The following is a 19,308-nucleotide window of genomic DNA, read 5'->3' as shown; positions in this document are numbered from 1 at the left end:
CTGCCTGGTCCTGCACCACTTCCGCCCTGCCTCTCCCCCGTGCAGGTCAGCGGACTAGTGGTTGCAGTGTCTTTTTGCATATCTTGTTCCTGCTCCACCCCGCGTTCAGACAACTGTGGCAGACTTCAGCGTTGGGCAGGCTACTTGCGCGTTCCTACGCTGACTATAATCATTTTTAAATTGGCACAACCCAGCCGAGTGAGGGCTGTGTTGCGCACGCTGTGTGTTTATTTTAAAACTGTTTTATGCTGATTAATAGCATCGCGCCTGCATTTTGACTTTGAACATTTTGAATACTGGCAAATAAAATTGACTCCAGCTTACCTCCTTCATTTTCGCTCCCGACCCCGGTCCGCCCCGGCTGTGTGCCGTTTGAGCGGAGGGTCAGTCCATGAGCGACACTTCCTGCCTGGTCCTGCACCACTTCCGCCCTGCCTCTCCCCCGTGCAGGTCAGCGGACTAGTGGTTGCAGTGTCTTTTTGCATATCTTGTTCCTGCTCCACCCCGCGTTCAGACAACTGTGGCAGACTTCAGCGGTGGGCAGGCTACTTGCGCGTTCCTACGCTGACTATAATCATTTTTAAATTGGCACAACCCAGCCGAGTGAGGGCTGTGTTGCGCACGCTGAGTGTTTATTTTAAAACTGTTTTATGCTGATTAATAGCATCGCGCCTGCATTTTGACTTTGAACATTTTGAATACTGGCAAATAAAATTGACTCCAGCTTACCTCCTTCATTTTCGCTCCCGACCCCGGTCCGCCCCGGCTGTGTGCCGTTTGAGCGGAGGGTCAGTCCATGAGCGACACTTCCTGCCTGGTCCTGCACCACTTCCGCCCTGCCTCTCCCCCGTGCAGGTCAGCGGACTAGTGGTTCACGGCGAGTCGACATATATGACGACCTGGAGCAAGCGCAGCGGACGAGCGCAGACTTCGCGCACAAGTCGCGCACAAGTCAAGCCCGTCTGCGCCCGTCCGCGGCCGACCGGGGCTAGGGGCATGTCACTCTGCCCAAGGCATCACCTATTCCCCCGCTCAACTTCGAGGTCTCCAGGGCCCATGGCCTTTAGCTGCCACTACCTGTTCCCGCATATCTTCCTTTGGTCTGTCTCCTGCCTTTTCTTCCGCCACCCCCTCTCCTTATTATATTCCAACCAACCCCCCTGGGGGTGATGTCAAGCATGGAACCACCAAAACCCTTTCGGCCTACTATCTGAACACCCGGTCCGCAGTAGCCCATTCGCATGAACTGTCGGTACTGCTGGAACTTCATGCACCAGACCTTCTCTTTTTAACAGAAACCTGGTTTTCCGAAGACTCTCTCCCCGTTCTATTGGCCACTCTTCCAGCCCCATATTATGCTATACGTGCGGATCGCCTTAATGGTAGGGCTGGAGGTGGCGTAGCGGTCATCGCCCGGGCTGACTTCCCCTTTCAAAGTCTCTCTCTACCAGATATTGCCACTACGGAGTACTTGGCTATCCGTACCACTGCTATTACGCCCCCCCTTACCTGTGTATTAATTTACCCCCCCTCAATCCCCTTTATCGTTTCTCCCCAATTTTTTGGAAGTATTTGCCACGATCAAGGTCAATAACTCCTCCATTTTGCTTTTGGGTGATTTTAATTTTTGGACCTCAGATCCCGCAGAATGCCCTTCCTCAAAAGACTTTTCAGACACTCTTCATTCTCTTAATTTTACATCCCATATTCACTCCCCTACCCATGTTAAAGGACATATCCTGGACCAGATTTGGTCCTTTAATTGCCCCGTAAAATCCCTTTCCATCTCACCCTGCACGTGGTCGGATCATCATTTGATTTCATTTGTCCTTTCCATTCATCCCCCGGTTAAGCCTCCACTTCCTAAGAATGTCTGGATCCGTGCTTGGGGGCGAGTAGTCCCCGACAACTTATCTGCCTTACTTGCCGCTTCTTATCCCCCCCTACAAGGTCTATCCACTCTCTCCCAGGTTACGTCCATTGATCAGTGGCTTTCTGCAGGCTGTGACTCCATTGCTCCTCTGAAGTTGGTCACCTCAAAGCAGGAGAAGGATGCTAACCTGTGGTTCAATGAAGATCTCAAGACCACTAAACTAGCGGTACGCCGAGCGGAGCGTGCCTGGAGGAGAAACTATTGCCCCTCACTTCGATTGGAGTTCATTAACATCTTGACTCAATATAAAAAGGCTATTTTGGCGGCTAAAACAGCCTATTTCTCCTCTAAAGTTCTCACAGCTGAGAACCAATCGAGGGAAATTTTCTCGATTGTGCACAACCTGGCATTCTCTGACAGAACTACCCTGAAGCCCACCCCCTCCCAGGAACTCTGTCAATCCCTAAACAACTTCTTTATTCAGAAAATCGCCACTATTAAAGCCAACATTCCTCTTCCCCTCAGTGTCCTCCCCCCAAGGGACAACTCGGTGCCATCCCTCCCTTGACTAAGGAATCCCTGGCCTCGATAATCTCCCTTGTTAAATCCGGCTCTCCCCTAGACCCTTGCCCTGCTCACATCCTTCGTCACATTTTTATCACCTGCCCAGATCCTCCCCTTCATCTCCTCAATAGCTCTCTTTCTCAGGGTGTCGTACCCATCTCACTTAAAACAGCAGTTATTGTTCCCATTCTGAAGAAGCCGGGCGCAGACCCTTCAGTCCCCGCCAACTTTCGCCCCATCTCCCTTCTCCCATTTTTGGCAGAAGTGCTCGAGCGCCATGTCACCTGCGCCTTGAGCTCTTTTGTGGAGACGTATAGGGTTTTAGCCCCCCGCCAGGCCGGCTTCCGCCCCGCACACTCTACGGAGTCCATGGTACTTTCGGTCCTTGATAACCTCAGGGAGGGAATGGACACCAACCAGACTCAGGCTTTGGTCCTCCTCGATCTCTCAGCCGCCTTTGACACGGTTGATCATACCATCTTACTATCCCGTGTCAAGGCGGCGGGGGTCGGGGGTACCGCCCTGGTATGGTTGTCCTCCTTCCTGAGGGACCGCACCCAGGCGGTTCGCCTGGGTGATTTCTCTGCGGACTTCCGGAAAGTTCAGTGCGGGGTCCCATAAGGTTCTTCCCTTTCACCTCTTTTGTTTAACCTCTACATCGCCCCTCTTATTTTTTCACTGCAGCAAATGGAGGTCAACGTATTTAACTACGCAGATGACCTCCAACTTGTCTTCAACCTCTCCTCTTCCCCTGCTTCTGTTCTTAATTTCCAATCTGTTATGATTCATATCCGGGACTGGATGAACCACAACCATCTGAAACTCAACCCAGACAAGACCGAGCTGGTGTTGACGGGTGGTTCATCCAGTCCCTGGTCTTCTTTGTTTTGGCCCCTTTCCTTAGGTTCTCTACCTGTCCCCTCCACCTGAGTAAAAACATTAGACATTAAACTCAATTCCCAGCTCACCCTTCACTCCCAGGTTAGTTCTGTGGTGTCTTCTTCTTTTCTTTCACTGCGTACTATACGCAAGGTGTCCCGTTTCTTTTCTTTTGACGCCCTGAAACTGATCACCTTGGCAATGGTCATTTCCCGCCTGGATTACGGCAACGCCCTATATGCAAATATACCTGCATATAGTTTAAGGCGTCTGCAGCAGATCCAGAACCAGGCGGCACGGCTGGTGTTTAAATTGCCAAAATTCCACCATGTCACTCCCCTCCTCAAGTCTCTACATTGGCTCCCAGTACGTGAACGTGTCCAGTTCAAGCTTGCTACTATTACCTTCCAAGCACGACTGGGCACGGCACCGGCTTTTATCTCATCTGAGATCATCCCTTATGTACCTACTAGGGAACTGTGCTCATCTACTAAAGCCTTTCTCACAGTCCCGCGGTTTCGGAGGAAGAAATGGGGAGGATCGAAGTTTGCGACTCTTGCTCCACTCATTTGGAACTCCCTCCCTCCAGAGCTTAGAGCCTTAACTCTCTATCCGCAATTTCGGAAACAGCTCAAAGCTCATCTGTTTATTAAATCTTTTAATTAGTATACTAGCACCCCCGACCTCTCTTAAATTAGTTCTGCCACTTTCGCCCTGATATCTGTAAGTTGTAGCGCCATGAAACCGCTGGTGAACGTGCGCTATATAAATAATTTTAAATTCAAATTCAATATTTTAATGTATAATATAATCATAAATAATGTCAAATATGTATTATTAACCCAGCTGAAATAAAAAACTATTGGCCCATCTCTCTGCTCCCCAATACAGCAAAAGTCCTTCAGAAAGCGATCAACGAGCAACTCACCCAACACCTAGATGACCACAAGCTCCTGGACCCTCCCAATCAACATTTTCAGCTAACCACAGTACTGAGACAGACCTGATTGCAGCCACAGACAACATCAGAGCCATCCTGGACAGCAGGGAAACAGCAGCCCTCATCCTCCAGGACCTATCAGCCCCGATTTACACCGTCTCCCACCACATCCTGATCAACAGACTCCACCACATCGGGATTCAAGGTAACTCCCTCAAATGGATCGCCTCATATTTAATTGGCAGAACTCAAAGGATCTGTCACCCACCGTCGACATCAAAAACTAAGAAGATCATCTACGGAGTTCCCCAAGGATTCTCCCTCGGCCGACCCACTTCAACACCTACATGACCCACCTGACCGCCACCATCCGATCACATGAACTCAACATCATCTCCTACGCCAACGACATACAGCTCATGCTCTCACTTTCCATAGATCCCTCCATCACTAACGCTAAATCCACAGATGCATGATGAACGTTGCGGACTGGATGAAGGACAACTGTCTCAAACTCAACATCGAAAAAAAGCAGAAGTCCTCATCTTTGGGGACAACACCTCACCATGGACCTACATATTATGGACTGGGCAGCTCAGGACACCCCACGCCCCAATAGACCACACCTGCAACTACAGCATCATCCTAGATAGGAAGCTATCCATAAAGAACCAAGTCAACGCAGTCTCATTGGCCTGCTTCCACACCCTTCAGATGCTCCACAAGATCTTCAGGAGGCTCCCTGTAGACACCAGAAGGACCGTCACGCAGGCCCTCATCACCAGCAGACTGGACTACAGAAACACGCTCTATGTGGAAATCACTGCATGCCTCATGATGAGACACTCTACAATGCAGAACTCAGCGGCAAGGCTCATACTTGACCTTTCCAGAAGGACCCACATTACACCACATCTCAAGAAACTACACTGGCTCTCAATTCAGAAGAGATGCCAGTTCAAGAGGTTGACCCACTCTTACAAGGCCCTGCACACTGAAGAACCAGCATACATCAACAAAAGCCTGACCCTCCTCCAACGGACCAGACACCTTCAATCAGCTTACCTCTCCCTCACAGACAGCCCACGGATCTTTCGAGCCAACAGCGGAGGACGCTCCTTCTCAAACCTGGCAGCCAAGGATTGGAACTACCTCTCCCTGCCCCTTAGGATCGCACCATCACCACAGCAATTCAGAAGAGAATTAAAGACCAGGATGTTTGAATGAACAAACCTCCAAGCAGCAACCAACAGCTCCTGTGCCTTGAGACCCTCACAGGTGATTAGATGCGCTCTATAAATGTTTGATTGATTGATTGATTAACCTAGAACCAATTAAATAAAATGATACAGCACATTAACTCATCAAATTAAATGTGAACTAAATAATTATTTAAATGTATTACTGTAATTCATACATAATTGTTAAACTATCATTTAAAAAAAATCCTACCCTCAGTAACATTCGTATTATTATTTAATAATTATTAAACTTGTTAAAAAGAAGTATGTTTTTATTAACTGAAATTATTATTATTCTTCAAAAGTTTAATATTTAATTGATCTGAAAATTATGTTTATGATCACATTTTGAAAATAATGTATTATTAATTCTATCAGATGCACCTAAGCACACACAAACATACAACATAACATACCTATATTTATGAGGGCTGGCCATTGACCCTAATAAAGTGTGGAATTACTATTCAAACTCCAGGGATGGCTATAAAGTGGACCGAGGCAAATCTAACTGCAGTTTTTGTTTTTTGATACACTCGCTCGAAAGTACCTAAACGCACTATTGCGACCTGTCCTCACAATGCACTGATCCTCTGATCCTCACAAAGATAGTGTTTCTCTGGTTCTAACAAGGTTAACCCATGCTGTGAGGATCAAGTCGGTCTCCACAGTGTGGGTTATACATGCCCACACACACCTTGTACATATATTTCATTTAAATGTAGAAATAATGTTATTTATTTAACAACACTTCCTAAGGGGTGTTATCTTATTTTTCTGCCTCCGCTGAATTCTATGGAAAAGTGTTACAGTGCCTTTAAGCAGCTATGTATGGTACTTGACTTACTCCAAGGCTGGTCTGGAGAACATTTATACCTTTTTTTTACAGCTTTGGGGCAGAAATAAATGTAGAAGTGTAGTTTGTGATAGCAATGAACATACTCTTTGGAGGTGTGCGTTTGTGTTAGCATGTTCCTCCCAAAACCCCTCCTTGCATTTCCCTAAACCCCTCCAAATTTGAAGTATTCTACATTTTCCAGCCACTCTCTTGTTTCTTCCACTTTCACTATAAAAACATATACCTATACTATGATAAATAACTTTGCACAGAAAGGTTATAGAAGGCAAAGGTCTCCTGTAATAGGTTTTTGGATTGCATTTTGTAGTATCTGAGTAGTTCTTAAGCACTGTTAATTTACATTCAATAAAATGAAGTTTGTGAATCAGGCCCAATATTTGTGGCAGATAATATTTAGGCCTCAATATTCTGGTACCCTGCCCACTTTTTTGCTTGATGGTATTTCAGCTTTCTGCTTGCTTATGCTGTAGCTTGTGGGACTCTGTCTGACTGGGTGATTTGGTAATCAGTAAAGGCAGTAATGCTAAAAAGACAAGTAATCAGAAAAGTAATCATTTATTCTACTTTTGAATAGGACCAAAGGTGCCCTGCAGGATGTTACAGGCAGTAACTGCCTGTAACATACTACGGGGCACTTTTGGTCCAATTTAGCAGTATGGGGAAAGATTACTTTTCTGATTACTTGCCGTATTAGCATTTATAATAGTGTGTGCTATAAAAATCACGTCCTTATAGGTCTTCCATTCTCTACTTATAGACCTATGCATTGGGATCAGACATAAGTAAGACTATTAGCATGACATGATATATATTTCATGTTCTACATATAGTGGAGAAGTGTGGCTCAATGGTTAGAGCGGCAGACCCTGATGCAGAGGTCTGGCCCGGGACCGGGGTTCAATTCCTGCCTTGGCTGGTCTCGGCGGATCTTGGGCTCATAATTCCTCTGACCTGATTTCTCGCCTCGGTGCCTATTCTAGGCATGGGTCCCACGCTGCAACTCTGGGCAATAGCTTGTTTAGTCTCCACAACGGCCCCCTACAGCGCTAGGGATGCCTGGTTGCACCCTGGGGATGCCCAGGAGTGGACATTTCACGGGGAAAAACCAGGAAGGGTTCCCTAGCGGTATGAGTACAGTGCCAGGACACTCATGAGTATCAGTGCGCTTTACAAGTACATTTACATTTACATCAAGCAAGAGTGAGTGTTTACTGATAACGTCTACACGTAAAAGGAGCACAGGAGTTTCATCCAATTGAATGCACCAGCTTTCATCATAGTGTGATGAACAGATTCAACTTTGCACTGACTTTTATAATATGTGCAGTGGATCATGTTAATATACGATTGATGCGAAAAGGAGTAATGGTTATAGGTATGCAGACAACAATAATAAATGTTACCTACTTCCACAGATTCAGTTGCTTGGCAATTCCCAGGCTTCCTGATCTGTGACAGATTGTAACTCAAGTCAAGTCAAGTCAAGAAATACTTTATTCGGTTCGTTTCAAAAACCACAAAAGTACAAAAGCAAACGAGGAGATCCTAAAGACACCAGACGGCATAGAAATACAATTTGAAAAAGAAGGGAGTGCCCAATTAAAAAATGCTTAAAAATTCAAAAACATGACTATAACTCAAAAGTGAGGTAGAGTGTGTGTGTGTGTGCATGTAAACTGCAAGTTGCTCATGTACTAGTTATGAAAATCTCATACATATCGGAAATCTCGACAAGCACATACCTAAAGGATCGGAATGGTTCTGGTGAAAACCAAGTGACCCAAAGGGCTGAGCTTAACCGGCTGGAGTATGTTGACAAGTGGATGTAGAAGTCAATAACTCCTCCCTACACATCCCACTCTGTTTCAAAAATGGCCGAAGGTGTCCTTAAAGAAAAATGTAAATGGCACATGAGCAGGCTATTTAACTTTTCCCCTTATCCCTCAGGAATCCTTACCCTTTACATCAAACTGTTCCCTCCAAGATTGAGGTCGAGCCCATCTACTAACTAAAAATGTACCAGACGAGGACTCGGTAATAAAGCATACCACATATTTCTGCGGGTGAGAGTCCTTTTAACAAATAAGGACTATTTTCCATTTACTGTAATTCGAAGCCAATAGTACATTTGCTTTGCACCAATAAGAATAATATTTTCTTGTGAATTAGATTAAAACTAAAAAACCTTTCGTTCTATTCCTGTTCTATGGTCAACTGTATACTTGGAAGCCCCGTTCTTTCCTAATGAGAATGCAATGGTTAATTTTTTGTATGTCTAATTTGTATTGCAACATACTGCCTCGATTTTTGTATGGTGTCTTTTTCATTTTTTGGATCACATGCTTGCAAGATGTAAATCCGTTCTACCACCTATCAAGGCCAGATCCGATGGCTTTAACAATGATTGTCAATGTTAGCATTTTCCTTTCACCTAAGCAGTCATGTAAAAAAGTGCTAAATGTCCCCAAATTAAAACTCAAATGTATGTGCATATTGGAGAGGATGTATAGAATGCTTGCATCAATGCATTGAAAGGTCCAAATCAGTTACATATATTTTACGTCTCATTTCACCACAATTTTATGTGACAGTTCCGAATGCACCAGGCACTAAACGTGTTAGCAAGTGCGGTAATCCACAGCCCATAAGGTTCTATTACTTTACCTAATTGGAAGGTGTCACCTTAAATACTTTTACAGTTACGTACCTTCGTCTCAGATTAGTCTTCTGATGTGAGCTAATCTAATGACAGATGACATTTGGTGTGGGCTAAGAACTTGCGATGCCATACTAATGCTACAGGTAAGCTACACGTTTACCTTAAAGAGTAGCATGGCGAACAATTCACAGAAAAACAGTGGCTTTTATAGTACCTCTTTGCAAAGTCACTTGCATTTACATTTCGGGGAATTCCGATGACTTCACGATTCCTGATAAATTCAAGGTGATATGAAATTGATTGCACTGCACCATCTGGCATAATTATTAGGAGTTACTTCAACACCAGGTATTAAACTCGCGAGCTTTTAGATTACTGTGACTATGTTTTATTTCCCCTACTCAAATAATAAAGGATTACACCTGCTTAGAGTTTATCGAGTGATTACGACTTCGTTCTTCCAAAATAAAGTTCAGCCAGTCCAAGATTAGTGCATAAACTTTCTAGCAAATCTGCATCCAAGTCGTTTGATTGGGAAACCTGCCTTCTGGAGTCAACCGTTTTTCAGGGAAGTCAGAGGGACAAATCCAAATTCTGTGCTCCAGCAAGGCACTCAGCAGATTTGCCATTCTTTCATGCAACACAAGGCAGCAAGGCAACTTGTTTTGCTGTGTTGCTTGAAAGGGAGAGGGCAGCAATGCTCCATATTTACAAAAATATGGTGGGCCTCATTTATGAGAAATGACGCATCGCTGCGTGAAAGCAGCGATGAGTCACTCCTCAGTGCGCACTCCTTGCGACATACCTGATGCGTCATATATAATGTATGACGCATCATGTCGCAAGGAGTTACAGATACGTCAGTATTTCTGACGTACCTGTAAGCGCAAAAGTGACGCATTGCTGGAGTGTGTCACAAAAGTGACGCAACTCCAGCAATGCTTCCTTTCACATGGGGCCAGCCCCATGTGAAAGGGCCTGCGTCAGTCTTACGCCTGCTGTGAGGCAGGCGCAAGATTTTGACGCAACAGTGTCCTAGAAGTGATGCAGTGAAATCTCATAGATTTCACTGCGTCACTTCTACGAAGCTTTTTGCGGGGAAACGCCCCCCCCCTGCATACATTATACCTGACGCAGGTATAATGTAGCGCAGGGGTTTACAAAGTGACGCATCTGCTTAGATGCGTCACTTTGTAAATAGAGCGCAACAGGAGGCATGTTTTACGCCGCCGATGCGTCACAAAAAATGACGCATCGGAAGCGCAAAACTGACGCAAGGCCTCATAAATGAGGCCCGGTGTATTTCTGCTCTCTCCTTGCACTGGTGCATTGTGAGCTTCCTAGCACCAATGCAGGCACCCTTGCACCATAGTGTAACTGTGTCTGTGTTACAGGCAGGATTGTTCTGTGCAGGAAGGGACTCCCTCCTGCACAAAAACACTCCTTAGAGGTATATTACTCTTTCTACATGTGCTGCAGAATGCCGGCCCACGGGCTTCTGAGTTAATCTCTGGGCCCCAGCACTTATTTTTTTGCAAAGTTAGCACTTGGTCAATTCTCCCAGTACTTGCAACTTGATACACTACAATCCATGTTAACACTGAAGAAAATAGCTAGCGTTTTCAAAGGGAAAAAACTGGACCTGCTTATGACGTGACTTTACATTAACAGCACATATTGAAAAACAAATATGCATCTTGTAGTTTAAATGTCACGTATGACTTTAAAATGAGAATAAAAAATGTCTATATGATTTTTTAAGTCACAAAATCATACAATGCCACAATATTTTTTAATATGGCCCCAATTTGACAGACATCGTGTCCAAATTTCTAAATTCTTTCACAACTGAAAGTAAATACTGAAGTGGATTTGATAAAACGACCGACACATGTATTCTGAAATACAATGCTAGTACCTGCTTATCAGTGTTAGCAAGATGGCACATTGCAACGCGTGCAGTCTGGTGTTGTGATAAAGGCCAACGGCAATACTCTCCCCAGAAGACCACCCACTTCCTTTAATGAGTACAGACTTCCTGTTTTACCTTCATATCTATTTCCGTCCCGTGGATCTGTTGAGCCACAGTTTTTATAATTCCGATGACAATGTCCTGAAGTCCGTCTCGTTCTGAGTAGTAGTGAAGAATCAACCCTTTTCCTTTGTCTGCATCGGTACATCTAAAAGATGGGGCACGCATGCCAGGGTAAATGGTAGCAAGGTGGTCATGTAGAGCATCCAGATTCTGCCAAAGCATTACAAAGAAAAAAATGTAAAAGACTGTGAACATTTCATGAAGTTTGAAACACACAACAATAAGACATGTTGTAATAATGCTCTGAAAACAAAATATATACTTTGCTTAATTCCAGGACCCTACTAAGAACGGCTGTCTTTTTATGCCCCTGTAGTGCATTCAATTAACTCTATTTCCTCAAATTAGTGTATTATTATAGAAAGCACAGCCAGGCCCAGGCCAGGAAACCAAAAGCAACCTTGGCCTAAATGCTCCAGCCAAGCACGTTCCCTCCATCTCACTTGGCCTCCTCGAGCAATCTCTCTTTTTCCATCCATCCAGTCTGTCTCTCTACTTCTCTTCTCTCACTCTTCTGCCTCTCTGATCGCTTTCTCTCTACCTTACCCCGTCCTCCCCTCTCTCTCTCTCTCTCTCTCAAAGCCACCCCATGACTGCTGCAATTGCCCTCAGGAAGCTTGGGAAAGTGACAAAAAAATCCAGAAGCGAACCTGGGCTTTCACAACTGCTCTCCAAGGGCTCCCCGGCCCACAGGGGTAATGCCTAATGGAATAAAAGATCTTTCTAGCCCTGAACACAGCTCTGAAACAGAAAAGGGCAAACCCTGATCACTGTACTGTCTGAAATTGAAGGGTAAACTTGGAGAAATATCTGGTCAAACTGCAGGTACATTAAAGGATGCACTTGGGCCCTGGGCTGAACTAAGGTGGGGGGGGGGGGGGTCATTTTGAGACAGCCCAATAGATCTAGTAATTTCGGTAGCTACCAGAATCCCATGTTTTAGGTCGAGGCTGGGCAGCACATGCTGCATTGAGGTATGGCATAGAAGCTCCACACAGGGCCGGCTCTAGGCTCACGGAGGCCCTGAGCAGGGAGTGTAGGTAGGGGGCCGAGGCCGCCAAATCCCTGCCAGGGGCCGCCACGCAAATATGTATCTAAGGATATATATTGGCGTGGCGGCCCCTGGGGTTTGGCGGCCCTGTGCAGGTGCACAGCATGCACATGCCTTAGTCCGGCCCTGCTCCACACATTTCCCGCCCATCTCTTCAATTGGCTCCCGTAACTGACCAAGCAAAATCGTTGCTTTTCATTCGTGAATAGGCTTAGTAGTTCCTCCTTGATACCGCCTTGTCTGCATTTGTAACCTCCCATAAAGACTGGACTTTTTACTTGTTACACGGTCTGCTTTAGAAGTTGGTGAGCACTATTTTCTTTAATGAATAATGGGGAACAATGACGGCCATTTCTTGTATTTGCAGCATGCCCACACAGCACTCCTGGGACAATGGCGGCCTCTTTTTGTATATGGAGCGCGCTATGCACACTTTTACTTTAAGAGTGAGTGCCTCCACACAGCACTCGTGGGACAATGGCAGGCGCTTCTTGTATTTGCAGCGTGCAATGCACGCTTTCACTTTAACACGCATTTGCAATGCCTTTTATTTATGTGCTTTAAAAAACGGCAATATTAAAACGCATTATTGTTTACAATACCAATAGGTCAAAGTTTTGAAAATGCGACACCTATTCCTTTGCAAATGCTTGTTAAACAAGATACCAATTCTGTACCTGCGTATAACAGTATATACTGAATTAAAGGCCATATGTGCGAACACATTTTCCCATAGACACAGAATGAGTAACACCCTTTGATACATCAGGCCCTAAATCTGTTATTTTAGGATGCGATTCGCAAATTCTTTGGAGTACTTATGTTAAAATTCATGGGTGCAAATATTCTAAGGGGCATTCAAAGTGATTGAATTTAGTATACTGTGAAAGTTGCAAAAAACAGCAGATTTTATTAGAATAAGAGGCAAGGGGTAGGGAAAAATTGTATTTTAGTGGAAGTGATAGCCATTCAAAATACCTGGAACATACCCAGCGTGGTATATTTGAGTATATTAATACAAATTTAACATGAATTTTGGAACCCGATCGCATAAGTACAATTAATCCTGAAAAAAACTAGAGTACGTTCATTGGAAGGATGGGAGATAAACAGCCCAATATTTTCTATGGGCATATGGGAAATGGTTTCTTCACATGGAAAAATACTTCAAGAAAAAAAAAAACAATGCATGCTTCTGCCTCACGTGGTTCGGCAGATGACCATCGGAGCACATATAGAAGGAAAGAAGTTGCAAGGAAATCTACATATTGATCAGTTTAGAGAAATGCAAAGTGCTGAATTATTTTAAATGTAGGGGACTGCAAATGTGCTGAATTATTTTACCGGGAATCAGGCTTTTCACAGAACAAGCAGACAGCAACGTGTGCACGCACAAACTCCATGTGGATAAATAGAGCTACCAACAGACATAGACTCCATTTGAGTAAATTATTTCTATATATGAGCTATTATCTTGGAATTAAATCTACCTTATGAGTCATTAATTTAATGCATTTTGTAGTTCTGTCTGCATTTACTTTTCTTTATATTGCATGCAGTGTTGTTAATTGCCATGATAGTCAAATCTAATGACCATGCTCTCAAAGCACTTCATTACACCTCTTCAATCGCCAATGGTATCTTTGTGATCTGCTTGTGGACAGAAACATAAGTATGGCCTAATATGGACTGTCATATCTGGATAAACTCTCTCATGTTCTAGACGAATATCTGGGCATTGGTGTCAGTGTTTGTTGGAGACTTATCTCATTAAAGACTCAAGATATATCGTCAATTACACTCGGTGAGCGGAAATGTGGGTGATTGTTTTGTACTTTAATTATCTGTATTGCACGGTTTCTCCCTTACTGCATGCCCAATATGAGATGTGTTTCTCATACCGTGGTTAAAAGTGGCCAGGTGGGCAAGCGCCTGGCCTTGGATCGCAGAGACAGCTTTTCAATACTGCTCAAATGGTATATCACCATTTAACTGCCCATTGTTTTGGGTCTTCAAAACCATGGAGCATTCTTGTGTTACAAAGCTTAAATCTACACGTTATGTGCATCTTCTCTGAACGACCATCTTGCAGACATGACTCTACTGAAAATTGAGAGATGGATTGAATGAAGCACACAGTGTCTAGGATCACAGACAGGGTGGGTTACACTTTGCCCTGGAAGCCTGGACATAAGCATACAAATGTGATTGAGTCTATTGAATGCTTGATGCTGCAATATTGTGCTATGTCCTATTTATGGAAGACTGCAAGAGTTAGAATAAAAAGGCTAACTTCACGTTGTGTACCCTCTAAGGATTTGGGACCACCAGAAGAAAAATCTCGGACATTTAGCTAACACACATGTTTACAACATTGACAGTGTAATGGAATACACTAAGATCATCAAATTCCATACCAGTGTGGTCAGTCAAAAAACAGAAGAGTATTTGTCAAAATGCATGCACATTTTCCCATAAAATATGCAAACCTTCAAACTGGCATGTAAGAAAGAGAGTCCTAAAATTAAAAAGTGGTAGATTTACATGGTAGATTTATTTTTCTGATCTGATAATACTGGAATTAGAGGTAATGGATATATTTTCTTAATATTTCAATGTAAGGCTCTACAGTCTACACACATTCTGATCACCCTTCCTTTCTCAGGTATGAAAAGCTGAAATGTCTGTAGAGTTAGCTGGATGGCTACAACCATGAACTAAATATTGATCTAAATGATCTCACAAATACCATGTTTTCTTTTCTGTTAGGCATAAAATCAACTGCAAGGAAGAGTAACACCCAGAACTAAAATGATCCTACAGTCATATGAATGATAAGGTAGTACATTCTTTGCTGCCTTTTTACTAAAACAACTAGGAGATCAAGATAGTTGAAATAGATAACTGCTTCTATTTGAACTCCATCCACTTCCGGATGCACGTCTGCAGCAGTAACAGCCATTATGGTTTTTATATGTTTGACAAATTATTTGAAATTGTAAATGCGACCACACCTAGTTACCAGTTTGTGATTGATTTATGGCATCACAATTAGGGAAGACTAGGGGCCTGATTATGGGTTTGGCCATGCGGGAGTGGTGCAGCACGCTACCGCCCCACTCAAGCACTGCCAAACGTGAGGAGTTTTCTCGTTGTCTGGCAGGCAGTCCTATGGATTTTTCAAAAAGGTGTCTTTAAAAAAGGCACCTCAATGGGAACACCAAAGCAAGTTACTGCACGGCATGGACTTCTACGTCCATGCAGTGCAGGAACTGGGCGTGCATGCAGACAGGGGGGCACACCATTTGCCCCCCTGCTTGCATCCCCAAGGCCTGAGGCACCAGGGGACTCTGTAAGGTCCTCTTGGTTTCCTTACCGCCAGCAGTTTCATGGCGAGAACACTGTATAAGACCGCTCACAGTAAGGAAACTCGTAATATGCTATGTGGTGCCACAGTGGTCCTGCCAAGCATTTTGCTGCCTCATACTGCTACACCACCACCAAGGATCACAGATCCTTGGCGTTTGCGACAGTCACAACGCGCTGCAACTGCTGGACTTGTAATACGGCAGTCATCCTGCTGGTGTGGCAGTCCCCAACCACCTCCCCAGATGGTTCAGTTGACCGCCAGAGGTACAGACGAAGAGAGCGGTGCCTCCCTTGTCCCTGAGCTGCAGCCAGGTGAGGTGAGGTATTCTCCTCATGCATTTCAGATGCCATCGGCATTACGGAATTTGCAGAGGAAGTGTTGTACATTCCTGATTACAGGTGATTCGGTTGTATCTGTTCCAACCGCTTTGTGTGTACTTTTATTCATCACTAGTTGTTATATATTTTTCACATTTGCAGTAGCAATATAGTAGTGGTCCTGTAGAAGGTATGGCACAAAGGTTTTCCTTATATGCTGAAACATGTTGACCTCTTTTCAAACATAGACAGTTATTTGTTACAACCTGTTGTTTGCACTGTTTTTAGGTTGGTCTGTGAGAGATATTAATAAAGTTTGGTTCTCTCACAGGTCAATTTTAATTCACTTATCACCATATCATAGTGTACTGCATTCTTTTCCCACACAATTCAATCGCTCACATCTGGACGTCTAATTAGGAGGGCAATATAGTGTTTCACTGATAACCCTTGGGAAAAAATCCTTGGGCTCCCCTTCCCCTCTGAAAGGGTTGTAGCCCATAGTGCCACTAGTATGACACCAAGAGGAGACCCAGATGATGAAGCATGTCACAATTGGTGAGTGATGAGAATCCGCCGTTCTAATAGGATTTTCTATGTTAGCGGCCTTAGTCAAGGAAGTTGGTGCACACTTCTTGTCCTAGATTTCTTGTTGTTCAATTGCTAATTTCAGACCCGTGGATACATTTGTTGTAGAAGTGTCATTTATTGGGGTACTTTATCCACGCTAGGTCTCAAACAATTGCCTCAGACCCTGTCCATATTGGAGTGTTTTTCCAGTCCCCAACCACCACCATAGGTTCGCAGTAATCAGGCCCTAAATATTAATTGATATTGAAGCACAGCTATATGCCAAAACTGATACTTTCTCTAACGATTAGATCATTTTGAATGTGGTGAGTAACTGGCACCTAAGTAAGAGATTGTTTATCCACTGCTTTAATGTGAAATGGTGAAAATGCATTTCTTCATAGAGGGCCATTTTAATCTCTAAATGTTTCCCTTCCCCAATCAACAAAGATACCAGTAGCTCCAGAAACAATTAAAGCTTCCAATTCAAGACTTTCTTTTTCTTTTACTAGGGATATAGTTTTCAAATGATAGAGATGCTTTAGAGTCTGTTTCGATCCATTTTGATGGACTCTCAGAATCAACACCCAGTGATGGTATTCAACATTGGCCTGGGAAGTTTTTCAACACTATCTTATTAGGTCTCTTATGGAAATCTTTATAAAAATGTTTAGAGGATTATTAATATAGACAGAGATTATTCCTTCAAGTGATTTCCATCTCTTCCCTAGTAAGTGATGGTTTTACCACCTCTATCTACATGTGCTCTGGTTGTTCTAATCTTACATTCTTCTTTCTGTCACGAGCATGAAAAAAGGTTAGGGATTCTAATCTAATTTTCTCTCCTTACTTTTCCAACTGCCTGTAAACTAAGTGTAAGATAAATCCACAAAGTCTTCAAACCCTACCTATTAGGATCCACTCCACAGACCCCCTACACAACATCATTGTGGGTGCTGAGTGGAGACTACAATTGTGTACTTGACTTGGCCTTAGTCAGGTCTCACTCCCCTTGCCACACTCACCTCCACAAGCACAGATAGAACACTTCCAAGCCAGGGCGCAACACTGGTCACTCACTGAAGCTTTGCGACTCTACTCCTTCCATTCCATTCCACCTAACCTGTACGTGCAACTTGACTGTTTTCTTTGTTCTCCTGCTCTACTACCCATGATAACCAGCACGCCATCTACCTGGGGCAGATAGTATCAGATCATGATGCACATGTCATGGACTTTCAGTGGGCGCCCCCTTACCACCCACACCCACCTGAAAGTTACCGGACAACTGCCAAGAAGACCCGGTGTTCCAGAAGGGGCAGGAAAATTGTATATGATGATATTGTACACCGAACCATAACACAGCATCCACTAGGACACTGGAATGGGATGCCTGCAAGGAGGTCGTTAAAGGAGCCTGCATCCACCAAATTGCTGGGGTTTGCAGGGCACTAGAGAGGGGCATAGAGGAGACCGAGTGGAATCTAACAAAACTCAGTAAGGCAGCGGACCCTGACCCTGCATTTGTTTCACAACTTCAGATTTTAAGACCAAGTAATCGGCTCTCTTCAAGGGTCTGTGGCTTTATAACTTTACAGCCTACTCTGTTAGGGTGCATCCAGAGGGTGAAGAACCTGGCAGACTCTTAACGCGGGTTATAAGACAAGAGTATGTAACTCTTTCCATTCCCGAAGTGGTGGATTGTACAGGGGCTCTGGTCCACATTCAAACAAGTATTCTACAAGCCTTCTATGAGTTTTACGCTGCCATATACGAAGCGCCCAAAAGCACCCAAACAAACAATGGGTACTGAGAGACTATCTGAGGATGAGATATTCTGGTGATCTGATCACTTTCTGTGTTCGTTGATCATAGCCATGGGAAAGAGATAATCAAGTTGACACCCTTCTAACTACCTAAGCTTAATTATAGAAAGTCCTACCATAGACATTTGAGGAACAGGAAACCAGATGCATAGGCAACATTAAATATTATCCCTAGTTGTCCGCCTGAAATCAGAATCAAACAAATGCAAAAGGAGCTACAGAGCTACAAAGAATCAAGAAAGAAAATAGTATTTACCTATAACAGTCAAATTGCAGCTTAATGCATCAGAGATACACACGCTGTGCACTTTCCTGCCATTTAGAGTTTGGTTTGGAATATACTTCTAAGTGCTGTTTCAATTTTAGGTGTGAATGGAATAAATTGTTAACTTGTTCCCTACAACTGACAATGCATATGTACATACGTTTCGTCTCAGATTAACTGCATTTCTCCCTGTGGGAATATGTATTTATGTGAATGTGTTAAAAATCTTTGTAAAACTCCTATACAGAACCTTTTCTTTCTTGACCTCATAGAAGTGAGAGGGTCGAGTGTTTATCTACAACAGAAAAGTTATACACCCATTGTTACTGGTAAATGACAAGTTCTTTATGGAGTGTATGTATTGTAGAGACATGTGCTGCCCTCATTAGTAGATTACTTGATATTATTCTACTGACCTATTTTCTGAGTCTTATGGTAGAAGTTCAGCCAACGTTTTCTAGGAGGATACATTTCAAGAGGGTAGTCTGAAGTAAAATGTCTTCATTTTTCAATTTGTTATATTTTGCCAATGAAAATGCACACGTTTATGACATTTTCCATACTGTTTTCAAATAAATGGTTCAGATCTGTTCATAATTAAAGGGATGTTCCCTAATAGCTTTAAAATCCAGAAGATATTATTTACAGGATCATGATGCTAAGCAGATTATTGCACACTTAGGGGCACATTAGGATTGCGGTTAATCCGCATTCTCCGGGCCGGCGGAAGCCACCGCCGGCCCGGAGGATGTGGATTAACCGCTGCTGACTGAAAAAAGACCCCCCGCCAGATTAGGAT

The 19,308-nt window shown here is 43.8% G+C and overlaps 1 protein-coding gene across 1 annotated transcript in view; it reads right to left on the bottom strand.

The window, feature by feature from the left end:
- The window catches only part of GUCY1B1 (guanylate cyclase 1 soluble subunit beta 1), a 417,276-nt gene that overhangs the window by 255,012 nt on the left and 142,956 nt on the right, over positions 1-19,308 (bottom strand). Inside the window, exon 5 of the mRNA XM_078676976.1 lies at positions 11,063-11,260. Coding sequence (XP_078533102.1) covers positions 11,063-11,260 — 198 coding nt within the window. The remainder of the gene's footprint in view (positions 1-11,062; positions 11,261-19,308) is intronic.

The sequence above is a fragment of the Lissotriton helveticus genome, chromosome 2_1 (assembly GCF_964261635.1).
Source record: "Lissotriton helveticus chromosome 2_1, aLisHel1.1, whole genome shotgun sequence".
Lineage (NCBI taxonomy): Eukaryota > Metazoa > Chordata > Amphibia > Caudata > Salamandridae > Lissotriton > Lissotriton helveticus.
Note: the sequence above shows the minus strand (reverse complement) of the source record. Positions and strands in the feature narration are given on the sequence as shown.